General features: G+C 56.3%; 6 protein-coding genes across 6 annotated transcripts; 2 read left to right on the top strand and 4 right to left on the bottom strand.

Annotated features, from left to right (window-relative positions):
* Positions 1–524: 524 nt before the first annotated feature.
* HER10_EVM0012911 (uncharacterized protein) lies at positions 525–2,003 on the bottom strand (the record flags this gene model as incomplete). Its single annotated transcript, XM_035482289.1, has 1 exon — positions 525–2,003. The coding sequence occupies exon 1, from the start codon at positions 1,542–1,544 to the stop codon at positions 525–527; it is 1,020 nt and encodes a 339-aa protein (XP_035339056.1). The 5' UTR covers positions 1,545–2,003.
* Positions 2,004–2,426: 423 nt separating this feature from the next.
* HER10_EVM0004259 (kinesin motor domain-containing protein) lies at positions 2,427–6,482 on the bottom strand (the record flags this gene model as incomplete). The annotated part of the gene is made up of 8 exons (XM_035473909.1): positions 6,267–6,482; positions 5,954–6,152; positions 5,733–5,884; positions 5,509–5,618; positions 5,214–5,478; positions 4,272–5,154; positions 2,534–4,212; positions 2,427–2,474 (listed from the first exon to the last, which is right to left on the bottom strand). Exons 1-8 carry the CDS (start codon positions 6,285–6,287, stop codon positions 2,427–2,429), a joined length of 3,357 nt encoding a protein of 1,118 aa, XP_035338251.1. The 5' UTR covers positions 6,288–6,482.
* A 429-nt stretch (positions 6,483–6,911) lies between these two features.
* On the top strand, positions 6,912–8,778 carry HER10_EVM0009910 (acyltransferase). The gene is made up of 2 exons (XM_035479381.1): positions 6,912–7,410; positions 7,469–8,778. The coding sequence occupies exons 1-2, from the start codon at positions 7,380–7,382 to the stop codon at positions 8,437–8,439; spliced, it is 1,002 nt and encodes a 333-aa protein (XP_035338783.1). The 5' UTR covers positions 6,912–7,379; the 3' UTR covers positions 8,440–8,778.
* Positions 8,779–9,078: 300 nt separating this feature from the next.
* HER10_EVM0009414 (dihydroxy-acid dehydratase) lies at positions 9,079–11,190 on the bottom strand (the record flags this gene model as incomplete). The annotated part of the gene is made up of 2 exons (XM_035478902.1): positions 10,864–11,190; positions 9,079–10,804 (listed from the first exon to the last, which is right to left on the bottom strand). Exons 1-2 carry the CDS (start codon positions 10,938–10,940, stop codon positions 9,079–9,081), a joined length of 1,803 nt encoding a protein of 600 aa, XP_035338740.1. The 5' UTR covers positions 10,941–11,190.
* A 383-nt stretch (positions 11,191–11,573) lies between these two features.
* On the bottom strand, positions 11,574–12,976 carry HER10_EVM0012892 (ATP-dependent Clp protease proteolytic subunit). The gene is made up of 5 exons (XM_035482271.1): positions 12,769–12,976; positions 12,694–12,712; positions 12,607–12,632; positions 12,409–12,550; positions 11,574–12,338 (listed from the first exon to the last, which is right to left on the bottom strand). The coding sequence occupies exons 1-5, from the start codon at positions 12,934–12,936 to the stop codon at positions 11,902–11,904; spliced, it is 792 nt and encodes a 263-aa protein (XP_035339052.1). The 5' UTR covers positions 12,937–12,976; the 3' UTR covers positions 11,574–11,901.
* Positions 12,977–13,163: 187 nt separating this feature from the next.
* Positions 13,164–16,197, top strand: HER10_EVM0010636 (uncharacterized protein). The gene is made up of 2 exons (XM_035480089.1): positions 13,164–13,936; positions 14,013–16,197. The coding sequence occupies exons 1-2, from the start codon at positions 13,351–13,353 to the stop codon at positions 15,959–15,961; spliced, it is 2,535 nt and encodes an 844-aa protein (XP_035338853.1). The 5' UTR covers positions 13,164–13,350; the 3' UTR covers positions 15,962–16,197.
* Positions 16,198–16,882: the final 685 nt, after the last annotated feature.

Raw genomic sequence — 16,882 nt, 5'->3', positions numbered from 1 at the left:
CGCAATACCACCCGTTCATACCAACAACCAAACCAATGAACCATCTCTCCCCTTCATCTACCATAGGTACGCACGTACGCTCCCGCGCGTCGCGTGGCTAAAGTTCCCATGTGGGACGCTCACTATCCATCATCACCAGTCACCCGTCATCCGGTCCTTGAATCTTAGCTTCATTTTGAAAATTCATCCTGCTCCGACTGGTGGCCCGCCGTCAGATACTGAATATGAAACCATCAGCAAGCGTAGAGCGCGTCCGGAAAATAACAAACAGGAAGAAGAAAAGACTGAGTCAAGACGTCAAGCTCTTGAAATCGTATACTTCTAATAAACCTAAAGGAAAGGGGTATCGTCTAATAATGCAAGCTGTGCCACCATTCGGATCCTCACAAGACCCTCACCACTCCGGTCCAACGTCTCCCGTCAACCCATAATCTAACAAAGTAGAGGAGTAGTACCTTTCCTCTCCATCACGGGACCAGCACCATCCACAACATCGCGTATCCAGCCCCAGAACCATCAGCTCACTAAACAGCCTCCCAATCCATAGCCTCGACCATGAAATCAAACTCATCCTCCTCCATCTCCACAACCCCTCCACCCACACCACCACCGCCAGCAGCAGCACCACCAGCCCCCATCTCCGCCTGCACCCACTGCTCCGCAACCGCATACCCAGCATCAAACCCGGCAAAGATGTACCTAAAAATCCTGTCCAGGTCATAGCTCTCCAACGGCGCCGTCCCAGCCCTCTCCCTCGCCGCCATACTACTCCTCCCACCCGCCACGGCGCCCCTCCCCGCGCTCCCGTTCCCGTCCGGGTCCGCCGGATCCTCAGCATACTTCCACCGATTCCTCAACTCCTTGGCCCTCAACAACTGAAACACAACCTCTCCGCTCCCCAACGCCTCATGAAGCGGATTATCCTCCTTCTCCAGCGCCGCAATCACGTTCTGATGATACGTATGCGTCGCCTGCTGCGTCCCGTTCCCCTGCCTCGCCGTCGAGGTCGTCGTAGTAACCCACCCGTCCCGCGAAACCGTGATCCCAAACACCCCCATCAGATGCACCAGCGCCCGCTCCAGCAGCATGTAGTACTCGTAAAAGTCGAGCTTGAACATGAGCTCCGCCTCCTCGGCGTCCGTCTCGCCCCCGTACAGCGGGGACCCAGGCCGTGCTATGGCGTGGTGGTACCCGTGGCTCAGGTACGGCAGCTTCCACTTCAGTCGGCGGACGATCTGGATGTACCGCTTGAACTCCTGCTGCGCCGAGGGGCCGCCGCTCGGCCGAGGTGCATGAGGGGAGTTTGTGTTTGTGTTGCCGTGGCCGTTGCCGTTGCCGTTGGGTGTAAGCGTCCCAGATGTGGAGGTAGTCGTGGCGGGTCGGTAGGCGCCGTTCTTGATCGGGGACGGGGGTCTTGGTGCGGCGGGCGTGATGACTGAGGAATGGCACTGGTTTGACTGGTATTTGTATGAGGGCTGGGCTTTGCCCCGGGCGGCCCAGATAGAGTCGCCCAGACCCTTCTTGGTTTTCGAGATGCCGTTCATTTCGAGTATGGAGTTGTCGGCCGGCTGGGCTTGGGTAAAAGCGTTCCGTGTCGTTTCGTCTCTCTCGTTTTCGGGGTCACTCGCGGTGGCTTATGTCGTTGACAGGCTTTCAGGACAGATGGTCGATGGGAGAACTTGCGCTTGAACAAATAACACGGGGGAAAACGTGTTCGGATCCCAAGAAATCGGACGATGGCTCACGACGGAAGCTGGAGTTCGAATCGCTGGCAGGCTCGTTCGATAGCTTTGAACAGATGCACACAAATGATGGATTGTAGAGACTGATGGTCAGAAAGAATGTTTGCGCGAAACAACGTTGCTTGTAATGCAACAGGCGACAAAGTAATCGAACAATGGACAACGGGCGTCGGCAGCCCCTTTTGTGTCTCACGTCGTTGTTGGTTCGGCCGGCGTCTATCGACCGTCGGAAAAGGGAAGAGAAGCCGGGAAGTTGTCGAGTGGGCGAGCTTGTGAGGTAATGGATGGTGGGGTTGGAGCATTGGCACAGGCAGGGCAGGTTAAGGTAGGTCCGGCCGGGCAGTTGCAGCGGGGAGACGCGCCTGACGCGTGCCAAGGGAAGTTGTCACTCCCTGGAAGGAGGGGCCCTCAGGTCACGATACCTTACATAATGCCCTAAACACACTGAGGTTCACCATCCGCGAAAGCCATCTCCAATTGCTTCACATAATCACTCATACTCCAATTGAGTGTGTACAAAGTGCCCTTGGGCTTGTATTGTATGTCGAAATCGTACTCGTACGTATTTCTAGGATATACAGCTTCAACAATGCCCCGTCAACCACGCAATAAATCCTCCAACGCCGGGCCCGGTTGCCGTGACTCTGATCCAAGAACGCCTTCATCAGCCATCCGGCCGGTCTACTACGCCTTCTTCGTAGCCTTGGCTGTGCCAATATGGGTATTATGAACCTGCGAAACGTTAGCATTTTCGTCTTATACGAGGGTGCTTGCAGCCCTGTTGAACTCACTTTGGTAGCAAAACGCAAACTCGTCACCGTCTCCTTCAGATGCGCCTCCAACGGGCTGACCATCACAAACATGAGCGTCTTGCTGTTACCCCCAAGAGAGTACTGAAGCAGATGTGTCAACTTGGAGTTGCGATATGGGATGTGCCCGCTCTTCTTGCCGAGCGCCTCAATCACATCGCCGAGACACGACAGAGACTTGTTGATGTTTTGTGTCTCCCTCATCCTGGCGCCCTCGGCCTGCGAGTGTTTGAGCCGCTCAGAGCCCGCAAGATCCACCAGGTTCAGTGTACCTTCGCATCGCTCTCCCGTTGCCGAGTTGTAGCCAGACAGCTTCAGGATGAAGACGCTGTGCGAACGCGACGACCGCTCGTTGGCCTTGGTAGCCGCCACCGACCGGTTGTTCTGCGCCTCAGCGAGCATCACCTCCACCGTATCCGCTGAATCAAGAGACACAGTCTTGCAGTTGAGCACTGCCGTCTGCTTGCGGGCATCGTCGTGTCGGATCTCGAGCTTGCGCACTCTGCCGTCTGACTCGCGGCTGTTGGGCGTCAGCAAGTCGTTGAGCTCCTCGTTGTACACCTCAATGAAGGAGCCCTCCATCTTGTAGGTCCACTGCTTCTCCTTCAACTTGGTAACCGTGTCGTAAATCATGTGCGTCGCGCGAGGGATCATGCCGTCTGCAGAAGACATGGTGTGCGTCTTGCCGGATCCCGTCTGGCCGTAGCAGAAGATGCACACGTTGTAACCGTCGAGCGCGCTTTGCACGAGCTGCGAAATCTCGTCAAACACATCTTGGTTCTGGGCCGACGGGTCAAACACCCTGTCAAACTCAAAGTTGATGTTCTTGTTCGACACGTCGCCGAAACTGTTGACTTCCTGCGTCTGCAATGCAATCTCGGCAGATGTCTTCTCGTCGGGGAAGGTGACCTTGGCCGGCGTACCCTCTGACGAGCTGAGTACAGGACGGACTCTGCACATGACGCGGATATTGCCCTTGAGCTCCTGGTACTTGTTGAAGAGGACGCGGCGTTCCGTCTCCTCCTTGATGAGCTTCTCCTCGGCCACTTGGGCCGCCTTGAGCGCCTCTTGCAATCTGGCTTCCATGTTGGAGAAGGAGTCTGACTGAGCCTTACTATCTGACTCGAGAAACTCGACATGTGACTTGAGCGAGTTGATCTTGGCCTCGAGCGTGACGTTGGAGGCAGAGAGTTCCGAAATGCTGGATTCGAGTCCCTTCTTGAGACTTTGCTCGCGGTCCAAATCTCCCTTGAGTGTCTCCACTACGCCTCTCATTTCCGACACTTCTCTGTCCTTCTTTTGAAGGATGGCGTTGAGATCTTGCTGCTCGTGACCAAGCCGCGTTCGTAAATCTTGCACCTCCCTCGACTTCTGGTGACGTTCTTCCTCAATCTCGGCTTTGAAATGTCGCTCAAGAGCATCCAAAGCCTCGCGGTGACTCTTCTCCGCTCGCTGTGTCTCATCCTTGAGCTCGCGCCGCAGTTCGTCCAGCTCATGGCGGTGCTTCCGGGCCTCGTCCTCGAGCTCATACTTGTGACTGCGTTTTTCCGTCTCGGATTCAATTGTCAGTTTTTGCATCTGGTCGCGCATGTTGTTGATTTCATTTTGGAAATTCCCATTGCGGTCTTCGAGCTTGTCTCGTTCCGCTTCGAGTTCAGATACTGCCAGCCGATTAGTTCAGTCCGCGCTAAGGTAGCTCGTCGTCCGAACTACTACTCACTTCTCTTCTTGTACATCTCCACTCGCTCGTCCATCAACTCCTTGTCAGAGAGCATGACAGTCATTGACTCCTTCACCTGCTTAAACTGCGAGTCAAGCTCGGCAACCCTGCCCTCGACGTCCCAGCCTACGAATTGAGTCAAGTTAGAATCTTTTGTGAGAAAATGAAGTCTAGAAGGAGAAGGGGATCTAGCTGGGGATCTCGAGTCCTTGATGGCAATAATTGTTTCTTCGAGTCTTTCCATCAATGCCCTCGATCGCTTAGAATCTGGCGAAGGCGTGACAGGATCGGTCATGCGACTGGCCTGCCTCTTCTTGGGCGACAGATCTGGCGGTTTCATGAGGGCCCTGCGTGACGGCGCGCGCATGGTGAGATTGTCCGCTTGCGCGATGCTCGCCATGGTCGAGATTGAACTGACGCTGGTGTCTCCTCCATATTGGCTGAAAACCACTTGATCTTCATCTTGTGCTGAGCTTGTCGTACTGGCGTCGTCCTTGATGGATAGTGCGCCAAACCGACTGCTAAGAGAAACTTCTCTGTGCGAATGCATTTGGGACGTGTGACTGGCATGTCTAGCCTTCCTAGGCTGAAATTCAAGGGGTCGCAGAAAGTTCAGTCGCTGGGAATGCAGAGCCGTACCATGCTGTTGTTCTATTGGTCCATCAAACTCTTCCTCAGATCGATGACCGTATGCCGTGCGCGGTCTCGAATGCGGATTGGTGTTTCGGGTCCGGGACTGTCCGTGTACCGACTTTGAGTGAGCAAGGGAGGATTTTGCACGTTCATGGCCTCGGGGGCCGACGCTCGCGGAGAAGCTGCTGTTCTGATTGTATCGTGATGTCGTCGTTCCATTTCGAGGTCTGATGTTATCTGGGTTTTTGAGCTGCTACGAGTCAGCATGCAAACTACATGTGGTTGTAGTGAGCGAGCATTGGGCGGTACACAACGCAGCTCATCCCTGTCGTCCGTCTCGTCGTCGCATTCCATGGCCTGGTAGCATTCGGCGTCTTGGACCTCGGCGTCTAGGAGTAGTCGAATGCTGCTACGTGTGTTGTCGCCGTCGCTTTGTAATCCCAGCCACAGTTGTAGTCTACCGGAGACGCTTCGCATATACGCTGGCGTGGGTATTGAAGGACCGTTTCGAGGACGAGAACGTGGTCGGCTGAGGGTGTTTTGGTGCCAAGGAAGCGGGAAGAACGCAAGCAGCCTTTGCTAGAGGAATGGTCGAGGAACGGACTGGATGACAACCCGCCAGATATGCCGTATAGAGCGAAACAGGTGCACTGCTATCCAAAGGATCGTCCGAAGACCGTCAAGCCGGAGAACGATGCTGGAGGCCGTAGTTGACTCGGGGGCCATGTCCAAGGAGACGGGACGCTTCGACGTCGGTTGTTCGGGATGAGATACGAAGTGGGCGATTCATACAGACGCAACACAAGGCAACGAAACTGGGGAACCTACCTCTGCCAATGTCGACCCGGGCACCCGCCTGACAGAAGGGGCCCTGGCGATGCCAGAAGCACCCGCGCCTGCCGCCGCCGAGGATGGCTTGGTCGGGTATTCGCCTGCCCTCTCGGCGAGGGTCTTGTGGTGCTTGGTAGCCGAATGCTCAGCTGTAGAAGGCACGGTCAGCAGCCGCAACCAGTCATCCCAGCGCAAGCCGGGAGGGTAGTAAGACCAACCTGGCTTGGGGACTTCCCTCTTCAGGTTCATGGCGCTGTTGAGGGAGCCAATCTTGGATGCGCCCGGCGGCGGTATCATGGACGGGTGCGCGCGCGCGTTGCTTTGCGCTTCGTTCATTTCGGAGAGGCCAGAGGCGAAGGCGCCTGGTCGTGGGAGGTTGCTGTGAGGGCGCATGACGGAGGATCGGAAGTGGTGCTGCTGTGAAGGTGTTGTTAGCTGGGCGCTTTGCTCTGTCGCTGCTCTGGTTTATTGTAGCTCTGCGACATCGCCAAAGCTTCGTGTCCCGGATCTGGATGTGAATGCAAGACATACCGTATTCTCCGCAGTGTCCATGTTGAGGATGCTGTCTACGCGACGAGCGACAACGGGTATGATGATGTGGGACACGAGGAGCAGCGCTCCGGTTCTGGACGCGGTAGGAGAAGACGTTGTGAAGTTGGAGCAGGCATGCGGCAAGGAGCAGCAGCAGCAGCAGCAGCGGGAATGGCTCAAAAAAAGAGAGAGCCCACAGCTATGATTGCAGTATGGGGAGGGGTGTGGGTTGTCAATCGTGACTGGTGGAGAGGTGCATCACCAGGGTCTGAGTGTTTACTGCGAATTGTGTACACAGTCGAGGCGCTGCCACAATCGCACACAACTTGTGACGGCCGGGGGTGGGGATGGCTGCCCGGGGCAACGGGATTTGTGCAGCGCTGACATAAGACGGACATCAGACGCTGACATAAGGTAATGCAGAGTGCTTTAGGTAATCATCTGGCTACATGTGGTCTGTCACTTAATGCATTGTTGCCTAAGGCTTCCACTCATGAGAACATCCGAAGCTTCGCCGAAAGCCAGCTTACCTCAGCAGAATCAGGTGCAGCTGTCCTGATTTGGTAAGCGGTCGCGCCTCTTCTTACCACTGCGTGCCACTGCATCCCCGTCCCGCAGCCACCTCTGGCGCAACGCAACGTGGTGGTTCGTTCTTTTTTATTTTATTTCTTTTTATTCTTTAAATTTCACATGTCACTGCTGGCCGTCCGCCGCACCATGACGTTGGGAAGCTCATTCGCCAGCTCACGTCGCATCTGAGATTTCGTTGTCTCGCTGCTCCTTTCCCAACGGACCAGGAAACTCGGTGCTGGGAGAACCACGGCGACTACAGAGTTGCGTGACACGAGAGCAGCCATTGCCGAGTCTCACTCTATTTTCCATTCTCCAGCTTTCCCCTCCTCTCTGGTCTGTCTGTTCTTCTCAACGTCCTTGCGTCGATCCGCCCTAGATACGCCAAGGTCCATCTAAACAAAAACACCACGACCGTTGCGATCCGGAGCCTCATGTCGCGGTGATTATTCCGCCTCTACCTTGCCCCTCCGCCCTCCCCGTCAGCTTGGACTTATACGACCATTTCATCCCACCGTCACACCTCTCACGACATCTCCCACAATGGAGAAGTTCAGCCAGTTCCGCGACAAAGGTAAAGACAACCCACTCATCACGATACCTTCACTATTCCACAGACTAACACCCAACAGGATCGGGCATCTCGCCCTTCATCCCCGTCAAGACAGCCCTCTCCCCCCTCTCCTCAATCTTCCACACCTTCCTCTTCTTCATCCGCCTCCCCCTCTTCCTAACCTACGCGGCAACCTACTTCCTCTTCCTCCAGCACCTATGCCCCTTCCTCCCAGTCGCCGTCCGCAAAGTCCTCCTCTGGGGCATGATGGGCATCCCCGGCATCTGGTGGGTCGACCTCCAGCTCGACGGCGTCCGCCGCGGCACTCTCGCCGACCAACCCCCGCAGCGCTTCCCCCACCCCGGGTCCGTCATCGCCGCAAACTTCACGTCCCCCATCGACGCCGTCTACCTCGCCGCCATCTTTGACCCGATCTTCACCATATCCTACCCAAACACCAGATCGGTAGAGCAAATCTCCCTCCTCCGCGCCGTCTTCTACGCCCTCTCCCCCGTCCGCTTCGCGCCACCGCCAGCAACCCGAAAGCTCACCGACCTCGCCGCCCTCGTCGCCCGCTACCCGGACCGCGTCGTCGCCGTCTTCCCCGAAGGAGGCACCACCAACGGCAAGGGCGTCCTCCCCTTCACGCCCTCCCTCCTCGCCGTCAGCCCGGAAGTCCACATCTTCCCCGTCAGCATCCGCTACACCCCCGCCGACGTAACCACCCCGATCCCGGGCCGCTGGACCAAGTTCCTCTGGGACCTGCTCTCCCGCCCGACGACCTGCATCCGCGTCCGCGTCGCCGAGAGCATCCTCAACTCCTCCGCCGCCCGGACCAACGGCGTCTCGTCCTCCGCTGCTTCTGGGGAGAACACCGCGCAACGACGGATTGGGGCCGGAGGCGGCGATGCGCCGGCGCTCTCGATCGAGGAACAACGCGTGCTGGATAAAGTCGGGGAGGCGCTGGCCAGACTGTGTCGGAATAAGCGCGTCGGGTTGACGTTGCGGGATAAATCCGCCTTTATCGAGGCGTGGAACGGGCGCAAGTGAGCAAGCGACCCCGAAGCCTCCGACTACTACCCAATAAAAGCGCAGAAGGGGAATCGAACGGTAGTTTGGCAAGTTGGCGGCCGTCGTACTTTTTACGTTGTTCGTTTTGCCCGCGAGGTATATGTGTTATTGCATAGCTAGGAGCTTCGGAGGCGCTTCTCGTGCCAATGCTTTCCAGGAATCGTTCGGAGGGGCAAGAAGCAAGGGAAGAACGAAAAAAGCAGTACAGGCGAGCTTCCGTTAACGGGAGCCGTCATGTACACGTGTAAATGTAATCCAGGTGTGGACGTTTTGTAGTGTGTTTTACGTATACCACGAGTATTGACATTCACGTTCAACAATCTCTTGCCTCCTTTTGTTCCATATCAACACACGTGTTATCAAATCTACTTCTTTCATTATGGAAGACGTAGACCAACGTGAAACAAAACTCCGATTTTGGGGGACTACCTTTTCCGAAGCCGTACAAGAAGATGGTATAACAAGTGTAGAAGGAACCTCTAGCAAGAAAAAATGAGGAAACAAACCCCGCCGCTCCCTTTTTGAATTCCGCCAAAAAGAAAATTGACCAAAAAAAGGGGAATCCCCCTTTTCCCCCCCCTTTTCCATCCTCCTCAACCCCGGAGACACCGAAAGGCCTTAGATCTTGCCGTCCGTGACACATCCGGAGCTAGCATCGCTCACAAGAGCAGAGTACTTCTTCAGCGTACCCTTGGTATACTTGGGCGGCGGCGCCGTCCACTTGGCCCTGCGCTCCGCCATCACCTCATCCGACACATTCGTATCGATCACCCTCTTCTCCGCGTCAATCGTAATCTCGTCCCCGTCCTGCACCAACCCGATCGGACCGCCCTCCATCGCCTCCGGCACGATATGCCCAATCAGGAACCCGTGCGAGCCGCCAGAGAACCGTCCGTCCGTCAGCAGCGCCACGTCCTTGCCCAGCCCGGCGCCCATGATGGCGGAGCTGGGCTTCAGCATCTCGGGCATGCCGGGACCGCCCTTGGGGCCCTCGTAGCGGATGATGACGACCGTCTTCTCGCCCTGCTTGATCTCGCCGCGCTCCAGGGCGGCGATGAAGCCGTCCTCCTCGTCGAAGACGCGCGCCTTGCCGGTGAAGACGAGGCCCTCCTTGCCGGTGATCTTGCCCACGGAGCCGCCGGGCGCGAGCTGGCCGCGGAGGATCTGGATGTGGCCCGTCGGCTTGATGGGGTTGCTGAAGGGGCGGATGATGGGCTGGTCGTCGGGGAAGTCGGGCGTGCTGGCGACGTTCTCCTTCATCGTCTTACCGGTGACGGTGATGCCGGAGCCGTCAATCAAGCCCTCCTTCAAGAGGAACTTGAGCAGACCGGGGGTGCCGCCGATGCGGTGCATATCGGCCATGACGTACTTTCCGGAAGGCTTCAGATCGGCCAGGAAGGGCGTGCGGTCCGAGACGGCCTGGAAGTCGTCGACGGTGAGCTTAATGCCGACGGAGTCGGCGATGGCGAGCAGGTGGAGGACGGCGTTGGTGCTGCCTCCGAGGATGTTGACGACGACCATGGCGTTCTCGAAAGCCTGGCGGGTCATGATGTCGCGCGGGCGGATGTCCTCCTTGAGGAGGTTCTTGATGGCGGAGCCAATGTTCTCGCACTCCGCCTTCTTGGCGGGATCCTCGGCGGGGCTGCTGGAGCTGTGCGGCATCGTCAGGCCGAGCGTCTCGATGGCGGTGGCCATCGTGTTGGCAGTGTACATTCCTCCGCAGGCGCCGGAGCCGGGGCAGGCGTTGCGGATGATGTCGAAGCGTTCCTCCTCGGTGATCTCGCCGGTGATGTACTGGCCGTAGGCCTGGAAAGCGGAGACGATATCAATGGACTCGCCGCTCTTGCTGCAGCCGGGCTTGATGGTGCCGCCGTAGACCATGATGCTGGGGCGGTTGACGCGGCCCATGGCGATGGCGACGCCGGGCATGTTCTTGTCACAGCCGGGCAGGGAGATGTTTCCGTCGTACCACTGGCCGTTCATGACGGTCTCGATGGAGTCGGCGATGATCTCGCGGGACTGGAGGGAGTAGCGCATGCCTTTTGTGCCCATGGAGATGCCGTCCGAGACACCGATGGTGTTGAACTGGTAGGGGATGAGGCCGGCGTCCTTGACGGACTTGCGGACGAGGTTGGAGAGGTCGAGCAGGTGCATGTTGCAGGGGTTGCCCTCGTACCAGACGGACGAGATGCCGACCTGGGCCTTGTTCATGTCGTCCTCGGACAGGCCGGTGGCGTACAGCATGGCCTGGGAGGCGCCCTGGGATTTGGGCTGGGTGATGTTGGCCGAGACCTTGTTCAGCTTCTCGTCGGCGCGTCGGGGCGCGGTGGAGGAGAGGAGGCGTCTGTAGAGGTACTGAGGTTAGCTAGTTGCCATTGATGGTCCATTGGGGGGGGTTCTTACGCATGGCTGGCAAAGGTAGGACGCCTTGTCGCAGCTCTGAGAGCTTGTGACTGGCGGGCGATGGACCGGGAGAGCATTTCGTCGAGGGTATCACCGGGCAAGCCCCAGGAGACGACGCAGCGGAAGGGGGGGTGAAGGGAAAGGGAAAGATGAGGCGTGTATAAGAGAGTGATGTTCAATTGAGTTCCCAATTGATCTCCTTTTTCGAATCTGTTTCCTCGATTCTTTTTCCTCTTTTAAATTGATGCCAGGTGAGTCACGAAGAAAAGGAAAAAAGAGGTGCGGTGGAAGAAAGACCCGAGATCACAGGGACAGTCACAGGGACACACGGCGAGCAAAGAGACGTTGATGGTTTTTTTGGAGCAGCCGCTAGCAGCCAGAGCCAGAGCCAAAACCACAGGGGGGGAAGAACAATTTGGGGCGATGTCGGCTCCTAAAATTTCTGGAGCTCCCCGCCGAATGCTCCCCGCATTGAAATACCTCGTCGCTAATTGGTCGCAGCTGTAGTTCCGACGGTCCGTTCCCCCCAGGTTTGGTGCCTTTTGGCTGCGTTTTGCTGCACAGCTCGAGGTGAGCCACCGGCGTCGGGTGCAAGGTCAGCAAGGTCAGCCACGGTGTGCGACTGTAACCACACCACCGCCAGAGCTTAAGTGCAGGATATCTCGGTGCATTGAACGATGAATTGAACTTTCGCAGAGTCTATATTCTTTGCTGATGAATGTATTCCAAGGTCTGAGAAGCATCAAGGTGTGATGGCATCGATCCCAGCTTTACCTCATCCGATTACCTCATGCTTATTTCCGATAAGCCCGGAATGCTTCCGGTCCCGGACGAGCCCCGCTTTTCTACACCGATCCCGCCGGAAGTGGGTCACGGCTACCCGGCAACGCGCGTGCTGCCTCCATAATCCTCTCCTACAATCGCAGCTCAGCTCCATTACCTTACCTTACACTAAGGGCGCTTCACTACGGAGACCGAGTAGACATGATGGTACAAATCAACACTTCTGGATCCCAATTAACCACAATCCTCAAAGACTTAGGGTTTCGTCTTATGCTCCTCAGTCGAATCCTTCTCCTTGAGATCCTTCTCCTCCCTCCGCGTCAAAATCTCGTCAATGACACCCATGCTCTTGGCCTCCTCCGCCGATAGGTAGTTATCGCGCTCCATCAGGTCGTGGATCTCCTCCAAGCTGTACTTGTCGTGCCCAAACGACTTGTTGATGTGGCGCTTCATAATCTCGTTAATCTGCTTCCGGATGCGCTGGATCTGGTTCGCGTAGATGAGAATGTCCGACGCCTGGCCCTGCGTTCCGCCCAACGGCTGGTGGATCATGACGGAGCTATGCGGCAAGGCGTATCTCTTGCCGGCCTCGCCTCCCGTCAGGAGCAGCGCTGCCATGGAGGAGGCCGCGCCGAGGCAGACTGTTGATACTGGTGATTTGATGTATGTCATTGTGTCGTAGATGGCCAGACCTTGATCTCTTCGTCAGCATTCTATTCTTTCCCCTGTATCTCTGACTGCGCATTGGGGTGTCTGTCGAACCTGATGATACTGAGCCTCCTGGGGAGTTGATGTACATTGTAATCGCCTTGTCGGGGCTATCGGACTCGAGCCACAGGAGCTGTGCTACTATCGATGCGGAGACGGTATCGTCGATCGCGCCATTGAGGCAGACAATTCGTTCCTACGTGTCTCTTAGCTTGATGCGCGCGACAAGTCAAATTGAATCTAGGATCGTACCTGAAGCAGCTTGGAGAAGATGTCGTCTACCTGCGTGGTCAGCGAGGGGGAAACGCCCAGTTGCAGAAGCAGTCGCGGTGTACTAACATGTCCTCCAACCATTCGACTGATCAATTAGCTTTCGCGACCCTAGTATGTTCAAATGGCCATGGGTAGACGAACCGAAACCTCGGTGATGTACGGCAGAGGGATGTTCCCAACAGGTGGGCTACTGCTACCGGCTCCTGCGACGGGAGGGAAGCCCGACAATGGGAAGTTTGAAAAGGCCCTGACGTGCTGCCGCCGCGGGACGGCCCTCAGGGCTCGGAATAATGTCTTTTGACAGTTCATGGCGGAGGTCGCGTGTGTGGTGTTGCAGTGTTCAAGTCAGAAGAATGCGAAAAAGCGGCAATCGACGGCAACAAGCGCTGGTGGGAGAGGTGTGACGTCCGCTGGGAAAGCCGGTTGGCCCCCTGTGCGCGCCCCCCGAGCTCCGAGCTTCCCCCACGCGTCCTCGTCTAAAAATTGCCCCGAGGCGCGTAAAGCTCTTTTTTCGTCTGCGCCGTATTCCTGAGCTGGGCCGCCACTCCGCGGGATCCCTTCCGAATCTTGCAATCTCCGGGCGGTTTTCCCAACGTCCATTCTATTGCGCACCCATTGCAGCCAGGGATTTCTCACCTTTCGAGCCGGGCGAGACCAGTCGAACACACTGGCGACACTTTGCGACTATCGCTCCCTCCTTCGGGGGTCCCCCCCTCGACCGCGATGAAGCCATTCCCAGGCATTCGACGAGTGCCCCAAACTTCAGCCAGAAGCTATGGCACAACCCCGTCCGCCAGACCGGGGCCCGTTTTCCTGTCCAAGAAGTACATAAGAGAAAGAGAAGCCAAGGCAGCGGGTAGGGCACCGCCAATACCGCCAATATCCAAAAAAGAGGCAAAAGCGGAAGTGATACGAGATGCGCCGAAGCGCAGGGCAGAGGAAAGACAGGCGCACTTCACCAAGAGGATCCAAGAGGTCCTGGGCCACGACGAAATCGCAAAAGAGGTGCGGATCGACAAGGAGAACAAGAAAGTCAGGACGGCCGCGGGCGACCTGCCCATCTCGCCCGTCATGGACCCCGTGTGGATGGATGTACGCACGAGGTACAGGACGCCCAAGCCCAGACCGAAATCCAAGAGCGACAAGGTCCGGGATTATTCTTTGTCTTCGTCTGGGGCGATACCGAGGAAACACAAGTATAAGATTAGGATGGGCAAAGACAAGAAGACGCAGAGCCCACGGCTCATTGTCATGAACAAGTTGCCCAACGGGGGCAGGTTCCGCGTCAAGTTGGAACAGAACCCGTACGGTCAGTAGCGGGACACCGCCACCTATTTGTACGAAGATGCTGGGGAGCGGAATGCTGATGTGACGCTCTCTTGTAGTTCATGCTCTCGCCACGCCTGTTCGATTCTGTCCTGTCACGGGGACGTCTCTGCCGAAATACTTTCTTCAAAACTTCAAGGCCGTTACGAATCCGGACACCCAGGGGCACTGGTTTATACCAGGCGATGTTGAAGTATCGTGGACACATAAAGATGCTATGGAAGAGAAGCTTAGACAGCTTGATGATCTGGAGAATCGGTCAGAAAAGCTTGACGATGTGGGAAATGGTGCTATTAAACCGGGGAAGAACGACTCTAAAGAGCTCGATGAAGTTAATGACGAACCCAGGAAAGCTTTCGAAGGGGAGGATGGATCTAAGAAGGCCGACAATGCAGAGGACAAGTCCAACAAGTGTTTCGAAGAGACGACCGGATCCACCAAACCTGAAGAGGAGAAGGTCGAATCCAAAATGCAGACCAAAAAAGAGACCCAAACCCTTGACACTGCAGTAAACGACTTTGAGCAGCATTTCAAAAACGTAATCGGATCCGACAAGAACGACAAAAAGGAAAAGAGCAGCTCCAAAGTCGTATCAAATCATACCGCCCCCCGGAAACAACTCCCCGAGGACCCCCTCGTAAAACAAAAAGAAACAGACCAGCTCCTCCTCAAATCCCCCTCCGCCTACGTCGTCTCCCGCAAACCCGTCATCGACTCCATGGCAGGCAAACGCGGCAAAACCCCCTTCGGCGACGGCTGGCGCACGCTCCTCGGCAGGAACCCCAAGGTCATGAACTCGGATATCCCCAAACGCCTCGTCTGGCGCGAGGACATGGGCGACTTCGTCCTCGAGAACCTGCGCAAGAACATCATGAAGTACATCACAGAGCACGTCGAGGCGGACGAAGGGCACAGCTCGTGCATCCAGCCCCTCGAGACGTGGGAAGACGTCCACGACGCGCAGAAGCGGAGCTGTTTGCTGTGGTATGACGCGAATCGCATCCCCGCGGGGGAGAGTCGCTGGGATGAGTGGATGAAGGAGGGGAAGGTGAAGCCGTTTGCGACCTACGACGTCCCGGACGCAAAGTACGAAAAGAGCCTGCCCGTCTACGACATCGGGCGGCTCATGGGGCCAAAGTACCTCGCGAAGCTGCGGGAGATGCCCGTGTTCCGCGAGCACTCGCTCTTCGTCGTCAAGAAGAAGCGGTCGATCCCGCTGCAGCTGTACCTGTGGAAGCTGCAGGCGTACGTGGCCGAGTATCCCACCGCAGAAAAGGTCGCCGAGGTATCTGCGGAGCAGCGCAGGCTCGATAGGAAGAGGAGGGAGGAGAAGCGACAGGAGGAGCTTGTTCAGGAGCAATTCAGGTTGGAGGAGGAGGCGAGGGAGGGGTATATACGGGCCCAGGCTGAGCGGGCGAGAATTACACAGGAGAGGATCGAGCGGGAGATGCGAGGCTTTGATGAACCCAGGGATAAGACGCCAGAGGCCGGGGCAGAGCGCGAAGTAGGGTTTGGGAGCAGCAGTACAAGTATGCCGAGGGGTACAGTGGCGCCCATGACCTCGGCCGACTTCGCCGCCCAGCTCATGGCGACACCACGAGCCGCGTCTTCGCCCAGTGCTTGGGGCAGCGCCGCCATCAAGCCCATATCTACGATCAAGGTCGACAGGAAGGCTGAAGCCCCTAAACGGCCTACGATCAAAGCCAAAGTGGAAGCCGCACCGAAGCGCTCAGCCAAAGATGCAGCCGCGCCCATGACTGCAGCCGACTTCACTGCCCAGCTCATGGCGACACCCAAGGTCGGTTCTGGATCTGGCTCTTGGGGCAATCCTGCCGTTAAGTCGGTATCCCCCGCCAAGGTCGTCAACAAACCCGGTTTGACTTCACCTTCAGCCAAAGTTGAAGGCGGATCTAAGCCTCAGCGTGCCGCTACGACAGCCGAGATACACCCAAGGCCGATGCCAAAGGCACATCGAAACCCAAGGCAGGAGTCAAGAAGCCAAAGGTGAAAATAGTCAAGTCACGCTGGTAGACTTACATAGAGCAATTTTCTCTCCCAGCCGGGCAAAGCATTACCGGGTGTAAAGAAGGAAGGAGCGAATGGTCATATCAGAATCTAGGGAAGGGATACGCCCTCCCCATGTAAGAAGGCGCGATGAGAGTTGAGGAACTGGAGAAGAGCCATATACCCAAGAAGGAAGACGCTTTGGTAACGTCTCCAAGGATAGGAAATACCCCAATCAGCATTATAATCAAACACATTCATCAGTAAGGTGATAATAAGACCGTATCGAGAGTCCTTCAAGCGTGTCCCTTGGAATGAGTGACTTTGAGAGTACTCTTATATCAAGTCAGCCTGACACAGGAGCAATCCTCATTGCCGCTGACTTCAATCACTCATGAGGTTGTAGTCTCAGATTTCTGCTTCGTGAAGTGCTACATGATTTTTCCCTCCTGCAGGATTCATCATCACCGCAAAACTCCACGGCTTCCTTATAGCCTACTTTTCTCTCTTAGACTCTTCATCTTTTACTTTACATCCACAGCTCTCTCAATTCTGGCGGGCTCCTTCTCAACCAATCCGAATTTTGAGCACCTGCCTTTGGAAGTCGGTCCTTCCTGCTCTCACTTCCGTCTGGGCCTCCGTCCTCACTCATATATAAACCTATCTTTTCCTGGCTTTCCATGCTTCAACTCTCTCACTTCCACACTTCCACGTTTCCACACTTCCACATTCTCATACTTCCGCAGATTTACTGCCAACTATCAGCCTCATTCACTTCATTCACTTCATTCATCTATCTATCCCGAGACAAGTCTAATCATACCAGGCTATCAAATTCATTTCGATCTCCTTTCTATCCAGCTACAACGTCACTCGCGCAGTGCCAGTCCTATGAGACTCCCTTCCTACACTCATGCAGCCTCCT

The sequence above is a fragment of the Colletotrichum scovillei genome, assembly GCF_011075155.1.
Source record: "Colletotrichum scovillei strain TJNH1 chromosome Unknown Contig00001, whole genome shotgun sequence".
Classification (NCBI taxonomy): domain Eukaryota; kingdom Fungi; phylum Ascomycota; class Sordariomycetes; order Glomerellales; family Glomerellaceae; genus Colletotrichum; species Colletotrichum scovillei.
Note: the sequence above shows the minus strand (reverse complement) of the source record. Positions and strands in the feature narration are given on the sequence as shown.